The sequence below is a fragment of the Narcine bancroftii genome, chromosome 7 (assembly GCF_036971445.1).
Source record: "Narcine bancroftii isolate sNarBan1 chromosome 7, sNarBan1.hap1, whole genome shotgun sequence".
NCBI lineage: Eukaryota > Metazoa > Chordata > Chondrichthyes > Torpediniformes > Narcinidae > Narcine > Narcine bancroftii.
Genome location: NC_091475.1, coordinates 134,905,002 through 134,925,641, shown reverse-complemented (window position 1 = coordinate 134,925,641; position 20,640 = coordinate 134,905,002). Strand labels below are relative to the sequence as shown.

The following is a 20,640-nucleotide window of genomic DNA, read 5'->3' as shown; positions in this document are numbered from 1 at the left end:
TGGACTTTTTACCCCCTCCATAAATCTTCGTCCGCGAAGCCAAGCCAAAGATGTAGATAGGATATCTCCTTATTAATCACATCATTTAAAGATTGCAGAATCACAACAGGTAAACAAAAGGATCAGAACTTCATTTTCAATTCCATCCACTAAGCCAGGAACCAACCAGACAATTAGAGTGATCTGTATTTTATCGTGTACTTAGATTCTCAGTTTCAATAAGCATACAGGTGGAGAGTCTGCCCATTTGCCAGCAAATAGTTTAACTAGGAGTTATAAATTGAACTGTGAAAGGATGGGACCCAGACTGCAGGTTATTCCTCTCCTATTAACATTAGTCTGCAGCTTTTAACTTGCCTGGCAGGAAAAGAGCTCAGTGCTCTATCTATGAAGGTCAGCTGCTGCAGAGGGTTATCAACTCAACATCTTGTAGGGCACTACCAGTAACCACAAAGACAAGCTGAGGGAATGATAGGCTTTAATACACAGAAGAACCTGACTGGCCCGGATCCCAGGATAGGAATGGTGGCAAGGGAGAGGTGGCTCAACTTTTATGGCCCAGGACCACGGGGAGGAGTCATAGGGTATGAGTCATCCATGGGCGGGCCAGCTCCACATATACAACAGGCAATGATAACTATATACAATGGAGGAAACATATCACCACACATCTACAACCTGGTGATGGAATGGAAATAAGGCTAGCTACTTAAATAGCTTAGACTTTCTGTTATCTGTTAATATAGCTTATCTCTATTATCAAAGTTTGGGTATGCATTAATTTAAATCATATAAATAGGAGCAATTTTATTATTTACCCAGCTTTGAAGAAAATGATTCTTTGATTTATTTTCAAAGCAGCATCTGCATACAGGTTCTCGTCACAGTTTGGGGGAATATCTGGGGTCTCTGAAGGTGTGGTAGGTGCTGGTGAAGATTTGAGAGGTGGTCCTTCATATTAAAGAAATACAATTGCAAAAAGTATGAGAAAAAGATCTGAATGAGTGGTGATATTCTTTGACAATACAATTTATTTGATTTAAAGATATATTGTAAAGCTGATTCACTAAAATATTTCAATCTAAGAAATTTTTAGTGCTTTTGACATAAAATAAGCTTTGTATGTGCAGCATATTACAGTTTTTGCATTGGTGATCTGGATCAAATATAAAAAAGTATGGTTAACACATAGAAAGTATGCAGAAAACCTTTTGATAAAATTCATTAACATGCACAGGAAATTAGAGAATTCATAGGCTGCTGGATTTGATTATGGACTCTGATCTCAGAGATGATTCACTCATCACTTGTCATTCAGCATACAAAGAATACATACTCGTTTAATGTGCAAATTTTGAGCAAGACTTGAATTTATTTTATAACTTAGACAGAAACAGTTCCATAGAACTTGTTGAAGAGGTTTACAAATAAATCCTTAGTATTTCTGGGGGTTGTTCATGTGTAATTCATCTAGGATACTGGTAAAATTTGAAGAAGTTCAAAAGCTTATCATCTAAATGATCTATTAAATTATTTGTTGCAGTTCAGAGTGAGATCACTCTAATCTGGGCAGGAAAAATAAGAGAGAGTGGGAAATTAAGACCAAGGATATGGAAAATCAAAGGAGTGGACAGTGGCAATCCTGACTTCCATTGCAGCCCATGTGGAGTTTGCTCATACACATTTGGGTACTTGTCCACATTAAGATGCATCCTGAAGCTGAGGGGAGTTGGAGGTATACGAGACTGCAGATGCTGGAATCGAAAGGAAGAAAAAATCTGCTGGAGGATCTCAACACATCAGGCTGCATCAGTGGGAGAAAAGAAATTGTCAATGTATGAGGTTAAAGCCCTTCACCAGGACTGAGTTTTGATGAAAGGTTCCAATTCAAAACCTTGATCGTTATTTTTCTCCCTCTGAAACTACTCAACCTGCTGAGCTCATTCAGCTGATGGGAGTTGAATGGGAAGGATTGGAGAATAAAGTTAGTCACAATACATGCATGGTAGTTGCACAAATGTGGTAGACTGGAAAAAAAAAATCAATTTCTTTATCAGAGGTTGACTGATAACAGTTTAAGGTACTTTTGAAATTGGACAAAGAAGTGAAAAGAAAGAAATTCTTGAAGAGTTGAGAGGTTGAAGTATGACTTTGATTCCATTGGTAGAGCAAAAGATGGATCAGAACATGTAGTGGATGTACAAATTTAGAATTTACCATATAAAGACTGGATTCCTTTAACATCATCTTCTGGAAGAGTATACCCCTCAGTTTCCACGTATCTGTAGAATGGAGCCATGATAGCATTTGGGTCTTCAGAGTGGTCAAGCCCCAGAGAATGACCAGCCTCATGTAGAGCAACAAGAAACAAGTTGACATCTGGAGAAATAAAATATAATATTGTACTTAATTTTTTTAATGAAATATTATTTAGACATTTTTATTGTTAATTTAATTTAGAGATTATAGCACAGTAACAATCCCTTCCAGCCCATGCACCAGTTAACCTACAGACCCTGCACATTTTTGCAGGGTGGAAGAAATCAGAGCACCCAGTGGAAACCCATGGAGGAGAGTCATAGAGAGAGTGTACAAACTCCTTACAGAATGCACTGAATTTAAACCTGGATCCCTGGCACTGTAATAGTGTAAACATGCCACATTAAATGTACATAGTATCATAAAGCCTTAGAGATGTAGAAGGTTGCAATGCTGGAATCTAGAGTAAAAATCATACTGCTGAAGGAAGCCTATAGGCCAGGCAGTACCCATGGAGGAAAATGGACAGTCAGCGTTTTGGGTAAAGACTATTTCAGCACTTCCTGAAATTAGATTTCAACCCAAAGCATCAACTGTCCATTTCCCTCCATATATGCTGGTTGACCTGCTGAGTTCCTTCAGCAGTTTGATTTTTGATTGTAACATTTTTGCTGATCAGAAATGTATTTAAACAGCTTCTAAAATTACAGATCAACAAATTCAGAATTATGACGTCTGACCTTTCAACAATCTGTAGCAGCAGGTATATTTCTGACACAAAAACTGATCCAGGTCACACAGCATTCCAGTCAGTTAATCAGTTATAACAGTCCAGATAAGCATAACAATTACAATTTTCCCACAAGGAGATATTACTAAGTAGGCTGGTGTCCTACAAATAGTTTTGACCTGCAAATTATTGTGTGCAATTCCCACCAGCCATTTACAGGAAAGATGTGAAGGTTCTGTAAAGGGTATTGAAAAATATTCGTCAGGACACTCCCTGAATGAAAGGATGCAAGTAAAAAAGGGTTAAGGGGGTGATTTAGGGAAGGAGCCTGTCCCGCATCGGACTTGTCAGCCACAAACGAACCTCCAGCTGACGTGGACATTTACCCCCTGCGTAAATCTTCGTCCGCGAAGCCAAGCCAAAGAAAAGAAAGATTGTTCAGTAGATTTGTGCACATTATTGTGTGCTGAATGGCCTGCACTGTTCTGTAATGTTCTATATCCATGGTCCCCCTCATTATTTCTTCGTGTCCTTGCAACTTTCTCTCACATGTCCATCAGCTCACTTTTAATTCTTTTGCCACTTACCCTGCTCCTTCATGGTGAGTTAGGGACTTCAGGCCAAGAGATAATCAGTATGTGATACCTGAAGATCAGATCAACTCTCCACTTCCTTGCCACAGGATGGTGCAATTTCTCTCAATTTGCTGGATTAGAGAAATCATTCAAAACAGAAATTATTTCAGATCATTAATTCAAGGGCAAGACAGCATCAAGGATTCCTGGCTTTGCTGGCATAGAAGTTTCTCACAAATGCAGGCAGTCTTTGACTCTACATTTGTTCTGATCAGGATCTGATAGACTTTTGTATTAATCAGAAACGTTTTCACTCCCGTGAAGTTCAAGTAACATGAATCATTAGAAGTATTTTATGACAGAGTAATATGTATGTGGGGAATTGCACATGCCCACTTCAGCCAGAGGGATCTGGTGGACACTTTTTAGTGATTAGCACTGCTGAAAGCAGTGGAACCTGGAAATAAAGATTTCTTTGTACATTCTTGGCTCCTCGTGGTCATACATTCGCGATCACAGCTGCTGAACACAGATATAGCATGATGCTATCAATTATCCATATTATACTAGAGGTAGTGATGAATGGGTTTTAATCACCATAAATCATCTCTTCCTGCAGGTGGAACAGTTTCGGGCCAGATAGCTCCTATGTGGATGTTCAGTGTGGCTGCAGAAGTAGCACTTTTGGTGCTCAATGGTGGCAGTGGCAACTTGGAACCCCATGCCCCAAAATGGTGGCACCCATACATGCCACATAGCGGCCATGTTTCCAGAAGAGAAGACATCCACATTTATAACCATATAACAATTCAGCACAGAAACAGGCCAGTTCAACCCTTATAGTCCATGCCACCTCGTCCCATTGACCCACAACCCTCCACACGTCTCTTGTCCATCTACCTATCCAAACTTTCCTTAAATATTAAAATAAAACCCCCATCTACCACTTCAGCCAGAAGCTCAATCAACACTCCCATCACCCTCTGAGTGAAGAACTTCCCCCTCACGTTTCCCCTAAACCTTTTCCCTTTCAATCTTAATCAGTGCCTTCCTGTTTAAATCTCCCCCTCTGTCAATGGAAAAAGCCTATCTACAATGACTTTATCTATCCAGCTCAATTTTAAATACCTCTATCAAATCATCCCTCATTTGTCTACGCTCAAGGGAATAAAGTCCCAGCCTGCTCAACCTTTCCCTAGAACTCAAACCCTGAAATCCAGGCAACATACTTGTAAATCTCCTCTGCAATCTCTCTGTTCTGTTTGTATCCTTCCTATAATTTGGCGAACAAAACTGCCACAATATTTCAAATTTTGCCTCACCAATGCCTTATACAACTTCAATATAACATCCTAACTCCTCTATTTAATATTCTGATTTATGAAGGCTTACATGCCAAAAGGCTTTCTTCACCCTATCTATGTGTGACTCCACTTTCAGGGGACTACCAGAATTCTTAAATCCGTTTGTTCTACTGAACTCCTCAATTGTCTACCATTTAACGAGTATGACCTTTGCTGATTAGTCCGACCAAAATGTAGCACTTCACATTTATCAGTATCAAACTCCATCTGCCATCTTTTAGCCCACTCTTCTAACTGACCTATATCCCACTACAAGCTTTGATCATCTTTTTCACTGTCCACAACACCACCAATCTTCATATTATCTGCACACTTACTAATCAAATTTAGCACCCTATTATCCAGATCATTAACATACATGACAAAAAACAATGGACCCAGTTCCAATCCCTGAGGTACTCCACTAGTCACTGGCTTCCAATTTGACAAACAATTTTCCACCACTACTCTCTGGCATCTCCCATTCAAACTTTGCAGAATCCATTTTACTACTTCAACATTAATACTTAATGCTTGAACCTTCCTAACTAACCACTTGTGCAGAACCTTGCCAAAGGTCTTACTAAAGTCCTTATAGACAACCTCCACAGCCTTTCCCTCATCAACCTTCTTAGTAACCTCCTCAACAAACTCCAGATTTGTTAAACGTAATCTACCATGTTCAAAACTGTGTTGACTACTCTTAATCCATCCCTGTCTATCCAAATAATTGTATATACCATCTCTAAGAGCACTCTTCATTAATTTACCCACCACTGATGTCAGACTCACAGGCCTGTAATTATCAGGCTGTAGCATCTGCTGCGGCAGCGCTACAGAGTAAGGACACGTCCACAGTGTGAGGGTAAACCAAAGAGTGAGTTTATTGGTTTGAATCCACCACGCCTCCGCGCTGGCCTGCCCACTTCTGGTGATGTACCCGCTGGTTTTCAGAAGTGACATCACCGCATCGTGGTGTCACTCTCCAGCTGGCAGGATGCTACATGGAAGTGGAGGGTTCCTTAGCCCGCATGTGTCGCTAGGCGTAGGTTCCATTTCGGCAGTGAAGGGGAGCCTGCGCCATCTTGGACTGGCCATGTGTTGCAGTAATTCGGCCCATTTACTCACGTGGTTGCTCAGCCTGCCACACCACCCTCTCCTCCAGAATCGCCACCACGCTCTGAGCAGTCTGACTTAATCTTTGAGCGGTCTACCTCTGAGTCTGACCCAGGGTCTGGGGCTGGCAGTTCAGAGTCCAGATTGGCAACTTTTGAGTCAATTGACTGTGAATCTGTCCTGTAGGCCACCGTGGTGAAAACCACGCCGTTCCTCTACAGTACTTTGAAAGGGCCTTCATACAGGCACTGGAGCAAGCTTTCTTGCTGTTCTCTGCATATGAAAACATAGTAGGTGGACTACAGATCAGCTGAGATATAGCTGGGTGGCGAGCCATGTCTGGATAGTGGCAGGACATCTTGTCCGCCCATCTGTTCTCTCAGCCTGTGGAGAATGTTTAATGCGCTGGTCTGTGGGCCGAAGTTGTTGAAGAGCAGTGTGCCGTACTCCATCTCTGTGGACGGTGCTGGTAGGTCCTCCTTCAGAACTGTGCTAATCCCGAGCAGTACCCACGGGAGCTCGTCCATCCAGTTTAGGCCAGTCAATCGGGCTTTCAACTCAACCTTCAGGTGGTGGTGGAACCATTCGACCAATCCATTTGACTGGGGATGGTAGGCTGGAGGATGATAGACCCAGCTGCCACAGAATTTCACCAGGTTGGACCAGAGGGAGGAGGTGAACTGTGCCCCTCGGTCTGATGTGATGTGTCTGGACTCCGAACTTTGTAATCCAGGTGGCAAGGAAAGCCCGGGCACATGTCTCTGTGTCACACACAGCCACTGTCTCTGGCCAGAGGGTGAATCTGTTGGTCATGAACAGGTACCTCATGACTTGACTCACTGGGAAGGGGCCGACAATGTCGATGTGGATGTGTTCGAACCTGCATTGCACCAGCTCAAATGTCTGTAGGGGGTCCTTGGTGTGTTGCTGCACCATGGCCCATTGGCACTGTGTGCACGTTTGAGCCCACAGGATGGCTTCTCAGCTGAGTCCATGCCACATGAACTTGTCCAAGAACAGGCGGACCGTGGACCTTATGGAGGGCGAGACAAACCGTGGATCTGGTCAAAAACCCGCCGTTGCCAGGTCATGGGTAGGATCGGCCTTGTGGACCCAGTAGAGATGTCGCACAGCAGGGTCAGATATCCTGATGTGGGGCAGAAATCTCTGACCTTCAGGCTGGTGATGGTCGTCTGGTACGCCTGAACATCTGCGTCTGCCCTCTGATCTTTGGCTAGCTGGGCAATGTCGAGCCCTCCACAGGTTGTGGCGACAGTGCATCAGCTATTACTTTGGCCTAGGCAGTGACATGGTGGATATCCATGGTGAACTCCGATACGCTGTTGTCTGGTTGACCACAAGTCCGAGACCTTGCTCAGTATGTAGGTCAACAGTTTGTGGTCTGTGGAGGATGTGAACACTCTCCCCTCTAGCATGTAGCTGAAGTGCTTTATCGCCAGGTTCAAGCCCAGAAATTCGTGGTTGAATGTGCTGTATTTGAGCTTTAGTGTTGTTAGGTCTGCTTTGTTCATGAATGAGTGAGACAAACACCAGGCTGAGTCGAAATCAGGGTTCTTTGTTCTTTATTACCGGATTGTAACACTTGCGACTAACAAAGTTAGTCGGAGAATGCATTCTGCCGTTATCAGCAAAATGGTGATTTTTTATACCCTTGGATACATGCTTAGAACATCATCATATCATTACTTGTCCAATGACTAAAACTGTTGCTATCCTTTCCCTGCTAGCTTCCTGCCTCTCAATCCATCAATGTCTCTCTTGTAAGTACAAGGATGCATTTACATCTTGTTACAGCCCTGTACATTCCCATCTCATGATGTTTTACCTAACAGGAGTACAAGGACACCTCCCCTTCTTGTTACTGCCCTGTACAGGGTAACTCCCTACACATTCCCATCTCATGATGTTTTACCTTACAGTGTTCAGAGGTGCTTCCTGAATAAGTTGAGGGGTTACCAGTGTTCATTGACCCATTGTTCTAGCAGCACGCCCACCACTCTGTCTGAAGCATCTATTATGAGGGCCAGGAGGGAGGTGAGGTCTGGGTGGGCTAGTACTGTGACCTTTGCCAGTGCTGACTTGGTGGCACAGTGTAATGGAGGATTTAGACCAACTTATGCAAGAATGTATACAGAAGACATAATCTAAATTCCACCATGGGGCCCAGAGATGCATATGAATCAGTAGACATAATCTAATTTCCACCTACTTTGAGAATAATGTATGCATGTGATCAGACATAATCTAAATTCCATCATGGAGCCCAGAGAAGCAGTTAAATCAGCAGACATAATCTAATTTACACCATGAGGCCCAGAGATGCAGTTGTTTCTTTTGTTGGTCGCAGGCTGTCAAGAGGCCTTGAAGATAAGTAATCCATTTATTCAAAGTGATAAGGTATGAGTAAACAATTTTTGGGTAATATAAGCCATAGTTTCAGACTCTCTGAGGGGTGGAAACGTCTCTCAGCAAGAAGAACTTCTAAAGTCCAACCAACATCCCGGTCAGGGGAGGTGGAGAAGCTGCTACTGGCACCCTGACAACCTACTACAAGTGTGAGGTCGTTGCCTCGCTTCGGCAGTTGGGACCAGTCCAGGTGTTGATAAGTATAATTGGGAAGGGCTTGCATATTGTAGTTTGAAATCAGCTTTAGATTTAGTAATAAAGATTTGTATAAACTGAAGTGCTCTTGGCGTGTGTATCTGTTTTCTTCCGGTAGCTCAAACACTGTGACTAATCTAAAATGAACAAAGTGAGAAGTACGTTTACCAGGACAATTGGCGTAGTGGAAAGCCTCCGGCATCCACTGCAGCATCTTGTCACTGTGTTTGACAAGGGCAAATCAGCTGCATGAGGGTGACTGCTCCTGGGAGGAAATGATGGTAGAAGTTGACCATCCCCAGGAACTCCTGTAGCACCTTGGATGTGCTCGCCTTAGGGCAATGCTGGATGGCCTCCACCTTGTCGGGCAGTGGTATGGTACCCTCTAGGTGATGTGGTGCCCAGGAAGTCAATCATCTGCAAGCTGAACTGGCACTTGGGTGGGTAGGTGGAGTTGAGTCAATGATCAGAACAACCATGATTTTACTGAATGAGCCTGATCGAGGGCCAGATGGCCTACTCCTGCTCCCATTTCTTATGTTCTTATGTGACCTTGCCCCCTGCACAAACTCTTTAGCCATGCATTCATTCACCACATCTTCCTGTTCTTCTCTAGTGTATGGCATGGGCAGCAAGCCTGAGATTACCACCCTCGAGGTCCTGCTTTTTAACTTCTTCCCTAACTCTAAATTCTTCCTTCAGGGCCACATCTCCACTTCTATCCATGTCATTGGACCCCACATGGACCACAACATCTGGCTGCTTGCCCTCCCCCTCCAGAATGCTGTGTTCTCGATCAGACACATCACTGACCCTGGCACCTGGGAAGGCTACATACAAATCAGGAGCCCCAATCTCATCCAGCACACCTCCTATCTGCTCCCCTTACCAATGAGTCCCCAATCACAATAGTTCTCCTCTTTCCCCCTCCCCTTCTTTTCTGAGAGACCAGCCCCCATGCCAGAGAGCTAACCACCATGACTTGTCCCTGGTAAGTCATTCCCCCCAACAGTATCTAAAGCAGTATATTTATTATTGAGGGGAACGGCCTCAGGTGTACTTTGCACTGTCTGTCTCCCCCTCTTCCCTTTCCTCACAGTCACCCAGTTAGCTGACTCCTGTCTGTTTGAGGTGACCATCTCCCTGTAACTCCTATCTATCATTGCCTCTGCCTCCTTTATGATCCAAAGCTCATCCAGCTGCAGCTCCATTTCCCCAACCCAGTCTCCCAAGAGTTGCATCTGGATGCACCTTTTGCAGGAAGGAATATTTGTACTGTCCCTGACTCCTGCAATCTGAGCACATGACAACCCTAAATGCCTCCATAACTAGCCCTTCAGTTAGATTAATGAAAATAAACAGTAACCTTTCCATACAAAGAGAATTACTCAGCCTCTGCTCACCGAAGCCTCTCGAGCCAAAGCCTCAAAGTTCCATTCCTACACTGTGCTACATACTCAGTGGACTTCTCCTTTAGCTACCCCTCTTTTGTTGGTCCCTGTCAATTAACTCAGTTACCCATTTACTAACTCTCCCAAATCAACTCTAAATTGGCTTAGCTCTTTTCCCTACACTCCCTTATTAAACAGTCCCCCCCCCCACCCAAAAAAATTCAAACAAATCACTGTTTACTCACCAGCCACTTGCCCCACCTCTGACCCCAAGTGATTTGGCCAGGTCTACAATAGCTTTGATTGCCCTTTTCCAGGAGTCTCTTTTGGATGTGATCAGACAAATCCAGCAACACATGCATCTCATATCAGGTCTTCTAAGTGAATGGCAGCAGTGACATCTGTAGCCGCAGGCTCACCCCAGATCCCACAGGACCTGCATGTATTCATCCACTGACTTACCAGGGACTTGTCCAAGACTGCCTAGATTCTAGGCCCTAGAAGGTAACTGGCATAGATGATGTTCATTGGGGTCCAATTCTGTCTCGGCAGGAGTTCCATAGCGGCCAAGTAAGTATTACAATCTCTGATCATTTGAAAAATGTGGTGGCCTACCTGAGCGAGGAGCAAGTCCCATTTATCTTCCTCATTCTGCATGTTGTTGCATCTCATGAATGCGTTGGGGCAATGCAGCCATGGATCAAATTTGATAGAGGCCTCTGGGTCTAGGGTCTGTGTCCAGTTTATCCGCCTGCATTGCCTTATCCATGGCATGAAATTATGGTGATTAAATTGATGTTCTATCAATTAACCACGTTAGACTAGAAGTAATGATTAATAGGATTTAATCACCATAAATTATCAGCATGACTCACATGTTACTGGCCAAATTCCAAGGCAGGTACTGAGGGAGGGGTTTGGGTGTAAAGCCTTTATGGAGATTCTGAGGAGTCATGGGTACAGGGGCAGGCCACCCCATACAGTACATTCATACAGACAGTGCTAACAGCTATACAGTGGTTCCACCACATAGCAAAAGCTCCACAATTACTGGGATAAAAGTGGAAAGTGCCATTGGTCTCTTCAACTTGAGAATTCATTATGTTTGCCCTGCATGCACACCAAGTAAACAGAGATCTCATTGTGGTATACTCCTTTTACAATACTATGATGAAATCTCTTTCACATGCTACAAGGTGGTCACATGGTAACTGGAATGGATGTTGTATGTATTTAAGGGTTCATGCCATGCCAGAGCTATTCTGTAGTAAAGTACTAAGGGATGCTGAAAGTTTTGAGGATTTGCTGAAATTTGCATAGATTCTGTTTTGGTGTAAATCACTGTAATGCTGTTTCAAACAAGATTTTGGCATATAGGTGATTATTTTTGCTTAGGATTCCAACCAGGTGCCAAATACAGCCATGTTGTAGTGTTACAAGAATGGTAAAATCTATAGGATATTTTGTAGACTGTGCGTCTTTTGATGCAGTTTTTTTTTAAGCTGTTTGATGATCATCTTTTATCGGCAGTTTATAAATGATGTTTTATCTTTATATACTAGAATAACCAGTAACACAGTTAGCATAGCTATTACAGCGCCAGCAACTTGGGTTCAAATCCAGCACTGTCTGTAAGGAGTTTATACATTCTCCCAGTGTCTACGTAGGTTTCATCTGGGTGCTTCAGTTTCCTCCCACCCTCCGAAAACTTACAGGAATTGTGAGTTCATTGGTGTTTTTGGGGTGCTTGGGCTTGTGAATGGGAAGGACCTGTTAATTTGTGTGTTTAAATTTAAATTCTTGTCCATAAACAGTACCACTGGCATCTCACCTTCTCAGGACAAATCGACAATTTGCTCCTGGAAAGACCAAGTTTTTTTTTTACTTCAGATTATGTGGGCAAGGGAAAGTACTCTTATTACCATCTTCAAATTATATATCATGGATGCCAATAAACTGACTGCAAAGCTGATGCTAATGCAAGTTGCCTTCATGTCTGGATTGACAAGCAGTATAAAAAGGAACTTGCAGACTAATATTCATCACCATTTCTATCTAAATTGGGCAATAAATTCTTCAGACTGTAATGACTAATAGACATGGCAAAACCCCCCCCCCCCTCTCCAACCCCACCCCTCACACCAAACATGCACATAGGATTTCCCTCTATAATGTGCTATCATGGCAGAGAGAGTGGTGGGTGAAGATTAGTGGCTGTGGAGTGTGATGGGGGTTTGTAGATGATCAAGGGATATTACTGCAGGGCTAATTAGTAGAGGTGACTGGAGCAGGCAGTGGAAGAGACCAAACTCAGAGGAAGTGATTATGGGGAAATGTGAAGTGTTGATGATAGTGATGAGAGCAGACGGATTGGTGAGTCAGATGATTGGTGACGATTCCTCCAGAGATGAAAAGAAAACAGGATGCTTGAGATAATCAAGAGATCCTTGGAGTTTCATTGGGGATGTACTCAAGGCAAGGAGTGCGTTTAAAAAAATATACATTTGGAGTTTGGGGTCCAGGTCTCATTGTTGAAAAATTGCACAATTAATTCAACGCATGAATGCATGGCTCAGAAAAGGATATGGGATAGTTCTCCACCTTTAAAACTATCACAAATGAACAAAATTTTTAAATAATCTGATGAGTTTATCTACATTAACATGGTCCATATTATTTCAGTTATGCTGGGCAGATGAGAAACCTACATACTATAAATCCAAGATACTCACTCAACCCCTTGATGATAGGGAGAAAAAAACTCCAGATAAACAAATTTTAAGGTTGATCTTGGCAAGATCATTGGTACACAATGATGCACAAATGCCAAAAGATTACAGGGAAGAACTGATATTATGACAATTAACTTGCAGCACAATTTCTGTACTAATGAACCAGCTTGTCACAGTAAGCATTTTGAGAACAATGGCTAAAGTCTCCATGAAATTCAAAAGGATAGAACTCAGACAGGTAAATCTAAAGTGTATTTGATATCATTCCATGCCGGTCCGGATACACTCTTGACCCTGATTAGAATTCAAAAGCTGTGTAAACTGAGAGTGCAGAGCCTCATGTTCCAATAAGTACACAATGCTTTATGTTATACTGCTTCCAAGTCAAGCTTTGCAGGGTGAAATATTACAATGTTATGGTGGGTGTGATAAAAAATATTTCCAAGTTAAACATCAATACATAATGATTCTGAAGGTTTATCAATTCACCTTGATTTTCAAATCCAGTCTGGGGTTGAACAACTTGTTCAGGGCTTTCTCGGATGCACTAGCTAGAGCTGAAGATGTCCATCAGCAAGGACTCAAGAAACAGTTTATTTAAATTCAGTTAACAGTAGCCTGATGTCCTGCTCACCCAGGGAAAGTCCATGCATAATGCATCACCTTTCCTTTCTCAGTGTAGTGATCACTGTGTGGCTACTGTCTGGCTTGCTAGACAAGAGGTCACTGCAAATGGCCTATCCTACATTACTGTGTCCGTAGCGACACCTCCTCGTGGTGTCTCCTGTTATCAACAGCATGGCGTGACAGAATGTCTGGCGGTATAACTAGATAGGTAGGCTGGACTCATTTGCCTTGGTTGGCACCCAGCCTAAGAGAAGGAAATTTTGATTTCAAACCTGGGCAGATGGAGTTCGTTAGCCTCGTCAGACCATCCATCCAGGAGAAGGACACTCCAACCTATGACCTGGCTGTCACCAACTTATCTGCCATGGCCGATAAACCCCAGGTGTAAAGGCTGAGGCCAGTACATGCACACACTGCACCTCACCTAAAAAACCCATTGTGCAGACTTGAAGGATATGCCCATATCAATGATCCTTCCAGATGATGAGGTTGATGAATAGTAGCTGAAATTTACCTTGATTCCCTGTTGACCAAGTTTCAGCTTCATCAAAATGAATATCACCTCCTATTCCTTCTCCAGGACCAAAAGCATGGGCAAGAATACCACCAGATCCATCAAAAGGAGCATTATCATTATGATCTAGCAGGAGACATTGAACATATACACATCAATATTGAATGAGATGTATAAAAGAACAACAATATAATTCAGATGTTTGACATTAAATAAAAAGATGCTGGAAATGAAAAATTATCCAATCAACTGATAAGAAAAGGTCAGGTTAGAGATGTGTATCCTTCATCAGGCTGAATGTTTTATTTCTTAATCCTTGGTCATTTGGCAAGTGTGCACCAGAAGCACCTGATCAGGTAACTCATCTAAGTGCTACTGGTACTGTGTAACCCAGTACTACCTGTTGCATGGTTGGGTGATTGCTGACTAAACTGGCTCCCCCACCAGGCTTGCCTGATATGGAGGGTGGCAAGATAACCGGCAGATTGAAAAACAAGACCTGTCAAAGGGCAGACAAACACTCTTGTAGGGTCAAAAGCCATCTAGCAAACACATGCCATGAAGCACAGAAATGGCATCCCTTGGATCAAAGCTTGGTCTGGGCATTCACTGAAACAGAACTTACCCCAGTCATCTTGGACCCCACCATACCATTGGATTTGGACCTATGCAACCCCTACTCACCTAAACCTATTCACACACATGTTGTTCCTTTCTGAGGAGGAAGTTATCCTCATATCAAACCTTAAACTAACTCATAGGAAACATCATCATCCTATGGGTTGGAGAGCCAGAAGATCAGAAATCCCATCATCTGCCTTTTTGATTTATGACTGCTAACTGATTTACCACTGATTTTTTACCATTTCTATTTTTATTTCAGATTTAGAATCTTAGCAGTTTGCACATGTAATGGTATTGTCTGAACGTACCTCCAGAAACAAAAATAATTTCAATGTCTGCTGGGGATGTTGTTTGATTAAATGTCAAAGGAGTCACATCAGCCCAGACATTCAAAGCATCCTTTATAATTCTGTTCACTTCATTCTTCGGTAAATCAATTGTGTATTGAGTGATTCTGTTCAGAAACAAAAATTAATCACATTTCTCTTCTGATAACAATAATCACTATAATTATCAGAAAAGTTATGAGCCCAGAGGACCCCAAAACCCAGCAGCAATAGATATTTAGAAGAATTCTATTATTCAAGTGCCAAATGGTTACTTAAACAAAAGTTGCTTTTAATTATCTTTAAACATGAAAACAGGATCAAACTTCATCTTCCAAGTTCAGAAACATTCTTTGATTCCCCATCCAATCTCACTTCTCGCTCCTCCAAGTTCACTGGTTGCAGGCAATTCTTATTTTGTGCACAACATTTAACATTTATGAATTTCACCAAGCTTTGGTGTTTGAAAGGAAAATGGTTACCACTCAGGAAGGTTCTTGTCAGTTTTGAGAGAGAGATTTGTTGTTCCTGAACACAAACTGATTCCTTGTAACCAGCTACTTCAGTGTCTTGCCAAAGAAACTTGCCCCATCAGGGTTTTCCAGATGATAACCTCTTTCTTTCAGGTCACCACAGAATTAATTTTTGTTTCTCTGATTTCAAGTGAAACATTAGCCAGCCATTCCTCTTCTCTTGCTTGAACCACAAGGGCTTTGACCAGACTGAACAAAGCACTCACAATCCATCTTCAAATGTGGTTTTTCAACAAGCTTGCCAGCTTCCAATCCCAGGCTCTGCTGCTGAACTGAATTCATACTCTCACTCACACACAAAAGCCTGTTTTACTCTCTCTGCTTGCAAAACCATATGACCTTCCTAGAATAGCAATCTCCATGCAGACAGACTGCAGCTCCAAACCTAATCCTCCGAGTTCTTTTGTATGTTGCTTTTCAAAATAACAATTCATTAGGGAAGTCCCTTGGGCACTCCCCAAAGCTTTTGCAAAGCCTTCAGAGTCAGCCTGTTTAGCTTGAGCAGAGCTGCAGTATTTTAAATGAGAACTGTTTTGAAATGTTTATATTGGCCTACACTGAAAAAACCTGCCACACTTTATCTCCCAAAATAATATCTATATATCATACAAACAAAATATTCTGTCACTAAATTGTCTTAACCTTATTCGTCTACAGGATCAAAGGCTAGAGTAGTGGTTTTCAACCTTTTTCTTTCCACTCACATGCCACCTTAAGCAATCCCTTACTAATCACAGAGCACCTATTGCATAGGGAATACTTAAAGTAGTATGTGAGTTGAAAGAGGAAGTTTGAGAACCACTGATCTAACTGAAAGGCAAAATCTGCCATTAGTGCTTGATGCCCCTAATATCATTGACCATGAATAAGGAATTCCAAGTAAACAAGAACTGTACCTGTAGGTGAGATCATTCTTTGAAAATTTTCCACCTTCTGGCAATATATTGAACTCTAATGGTTCCACTACTCCACATCGCCAACGTTTGTCCACTGTTTCATTGACCAAGCTTCTTGATACTTTATTAGAAGTCTTCCATATTACCTAGATGCAAGAGCAAGGTTTACCTTCAAGTGATAATATTTCTTTATCTCTCTCTTGATCAATTTTTAGTAAAAACTAATGAACTCAGAAGACGAAAGTTACAAAAACACACACCTTTTAAAGTGGGATTTTGAGACTGCCATTTAAATTAATTTATTCACAATACAGTAAAAGCCAATTCCAGCCATTGAAATCCATACCACCCAAGTAACCAATGAAACCAACTGCTAACCCCACAATATTTTTTGTAGGCTGGGAGGAAACTGAAGCATCTAGAGACAATGCAGGATTTGAACCAGTGTCACCTTATGCTGTAAAGTGATTATTGATGAAAAACAGATATTCTTCCCAAACTCTTAATTCTGTAAAATTAAAGATTTTAGCCAGTCTTGTCACAGTTTATTTTGAAACCTCTTGCAGAAAGACACAATTGGGGCATGTTGTGCTTATTAACTCAAAGTCAACCTTTAAGAAATATGGCATGACTTTTAAGACAGTGTAACTTCAACAAAAGTTATTTTGTTGATAACCCTGTATATTCTTTTTCTATGTGCAAGCAGCTTCAGCATTGAGCTCAGATGATGCCACATGAGGAGCAGTGATCTATTGTGTTCATTTCTCTAGGGAGAGCAGTGATGGTGGATATGGCAGTAATTCAGGTGAGCAGGAGATGTATTTGTGGTCACAACTGTCTCCTCTATGAGAGAAGTATAAATATTCCTGAGGTTGAGCAATAAATTCAAATGAAATTGTGAATACCAGGTCACAGAGCTGAACTGTGACTTTGAATACAGTTCCAAAAATTGTGGCATAGAGTAAAATCAAAGATGCAATAAAGCAAGATTTTCCTCTCTTGGTATGTATGACAAAAATCAAAATGTGTAAAGAAGTCTAAGTGTTCCCATGATCTTGTCCATGTGCTCAAGATTTGTGCAATGTTAGGTTATGTTTACACTTGCCTCATGTGCAAGGTTGATCACATTGTCATCCTGCATTCAGTAATGAACACATTGTGAACTTTGCTGAAAAAAAAATCAATAAAGGGATCATGAAAAACTAGGGAGTTAAAGTGACAGTCAAAATGGATTCAAGTTCACCACATTAATCACAAACAAGGCATAGGGAGTTTCCTTCTTCAAATTATCTGCTGTCAACTAATCTGAAAGGAAAATCCTCAAGGTCACAAAAGAAACAATGATACCCTGCAAGTAAGCATCTCATCTCACAATATTCATCCATCAAATATTGAAGGACATGCATTTAAGGTGGGAGGATAAAGATCAAGGAAGTGTGATGTTTTATGCAGAAAACAATAAGTACATGGAATGGGCTGCCAGTGGTAGTGGTAGAAGTAGATAGGATAGAGGCATTTAAGAGGCTTTTACATAGATGTATGAATATGTATTTCCAAATAAGAATGTTCTCCAATAATTTCCATACAACTGATGCAAGGCTCATCAGCCTATAAATTCCTGGGTTACACTATGTAATGATAGAGGGCAAGTGATAATCCTGACCACGAGAGGGAGCTGGAGATGAGTTGTTGCAGCTAGGAGTAGATTCAAAATGGATGCCTCCACAAGGTCATGAGTACTATAGCTCAAAGTATAGTTATTATAAGAAACCAAGTTTATTTATTACAATAAAATAAACATCACATGGTACCAGGAATGTGCATGGCGCCAAAAGTGGGAGAAACACCAGGAGTATGCAGAGTGAGAATCAGTTGATGCTGTAAATTGGACTGGAAATATTGACCAAGAGTGGAGGTTATTCAAACTATGGTTTATGCTGTACCTGCAAACCACTGGACTCTATAACAAACCTGATGCATGGAAGATTGCACTGTTACACTCCATGGTGGGACCTCAAGCACTGGAGGTTTTCAACACATTTCTTTTTGCTGAGGCAGCTGACCAGGGCAAGTTTGACAAGGTTATCGAGAACACCGTTCACCAAAGGAAAATGAAATGTTTAGGAGATACATGCTTCGTTCATGGACACAGGCTGCAGGGAGAGAACTTGGATACTTTTTTTGGAAAATGGATTTGAAATTAAAAGCAAGAATATGCAATTTCAGACTGCGGCAAGATTCAATGATCCATGATCAAATTGTGTTCAGGGTTATTGATAAGAAAGTGAGAGAGAGGTTTCCACAAGCTGGAACTGTGAAGGTACGCCACACCAATGAAATAGCTCTGCAGTGCATGAAAAAGTTCAGTGAGAGTGCAAAAGCCAGTGAAAATGAGGGCATAGTCGTAGCCACAGTGTCTGTACACACACATAAATTAAAAAAAAAAGATACTGGAAACAACAAAAAGGTGGAGAGACATTCAATTGTAAATAATATGGTACTCAACATGCACCAATACAATGCTCAGCCAATGGAAAAGTTCATAATAAGTGAAATGGACAGAATAATTGCGCAGAGCAGTGTTTTACCAAAGGGAAAGAAAATAGAAGTGAAAGCGTGCACACAATACACATTATAGAAGAAACTATGATTGGTGATGCACTCTTCATTGGCATGGTAGTACAGAAAGACCGTAAACCAAGCAGGCTGGATAAGTGGACTGTATTATTGTAAACAAATGGAACAAATATTCCTTTCAAGCTGGACATGGGGCAAATGTCAATTTGATTTGTGAGCACAACATCAGGTCAATAAAAATAAAACCATACATCCATGCAAATCCTGTACAGCTCAAAGCATACAATGGACAGAGCATAGACGCAAAAGATACTCCAGATGAAAATTAAAGATAAAGAGCACCACCTCAGATTCACAATAGTCCCAGGTGGACGTTATTCACTGCTTGGTGACAAAGCATGTGAAAACTTAAGCCTAGTCAAGAGGGTGCATTACATTAACAGCAACAGTGCACAGAACAGTGTGGAGGAAATATTAGATCGATTTCCAGACATCTTCAAGGGGATTTGTGTTCTACTATTCACCTACAAGATACAGTTAAAGGAGGACATACAGCCAGTAATGGCAGGTTCCAGTGCCACTAAAAGGAAAGCTCAAGCAGGAACTCAATCAAATGATGGCACTTGGGGTCATAAAGAAAGTGGAGGAGCCCACAGAATGGTTGAATTCAATGGTGTGTACCAAAACGAAGAATGGTGACCTACGCGTATGCATCAACCCAAAAGACTTGAATGCCAATACAAAGATAGGGCATTATCAAATTCCAACCAGGGGTTTAATTACAAGTGAGATGGCTGGTGCAGTTTTTCACTAAATTGGATGCATCCTAGGGCTTCTGGAAAATAAATCTGCACAAAGGTAATGCAAAATATTATACATTTAATACACCCTTTGGATGATACTCCTGTCTGAGGATGCCGTTTAGAATTTCCTCAGCTTCTGAAGTGTTCCACACGACAATGGAGCACATCATAAAAGGCATAAATGGGGGTACATGTATGACATGATCCTATGCGGATCCACACAAGAGGCTTATCAAAGTGCTACAATGCATCCATAGGTATGGATTAAAGTCAAACAGAGAAAAATGTCAGTTTGGTGAGAAGAAAATCACCTTTCTGGAGATAAACTGTCAGGGGCAGGTGTGAGCAAGTTGAAAATTCATACCAAACCTATCTTCCAAAGCACAGTACCTAAGGAAATAATTACAGGCCAGTCAACCATGATTAAGAATGGGGACAACTGAAGACCATTCTAACTACAGAACCAGAGCTTTTGACATTCTTTGATCCATCCAGAAGGAGAAAAATATCCACAGACACTTCAAAAGATGGAATTGGTACTGTACTACTTCAGGCTGTAGGAGAAAGAGTGGAGGTCAGTAGCATACACACCAAGGACAATGACAACATCTGAATGTCAATATGCACAGATTAAGAAAGAGTGTCTAGATCTGGTCTATGGATTTGAGAAATTTCACAGTTATGAGTATGGTCTACCAACATTCATGGCAGAGAAAGACCTCAAGCGATAATCAAGAAAAGACTGATGATGAAGCTACAATATTATGACTTTGAATTGGTGTACAGACCAGGGGAACATTGTGGTAGCTGATGCGTTATCCAGGGCAATGACACAGAGGGTCACAATGAGGGTGCCACAGAGACAGTTGTTAATCTTCGCGTAAACCTGATCACTGAATCTCGTCCTGTATCTGACATGAAATCCAAGCAGATTGCAGCTGAATCAGAAAAGGGCTCAGTTCTACAGAAGGT

At 41.7% G+C, this 20,640-nt stretch overlaps 1 protein-coding gene across 1 annotated transcript in view; it reads right to left on the bottom strand.

Annotated features, from left to right (window-relative positions):
* Window positions 1-20,640, bottom strand: part of LOC138740031 (uncharacterized) — a 95,432-nt gene that overhangs the window by 43,865 nt on the left and 30,927 nt on the right. Inside the window, exons 3-7 of the mRNA XM_069892475.1 lie at window positions 16,289-16,434; window positions 14,842-14,987; window positions 13,910-14,035; window positions 2,218-2,379; window positions 819-951 (exon numbers count right to left, since the gene is read on the bottom strand). Coding sequence (XP_069748576.1) covers window positions 819-951; window positions 2,218-2,379; window positions 13,910-14,035; window positions 14,842-14,987; window positions 16,289-16,434 — 713 coding nt within the window. The remainder of the gene's footprint in view (window positions 1-818; window positions 952-2,217; window positions 2,380-13,909; window positions 14,036-14,841; window positions 14,988-16,288; window positions 16,435-20,640) is intronic.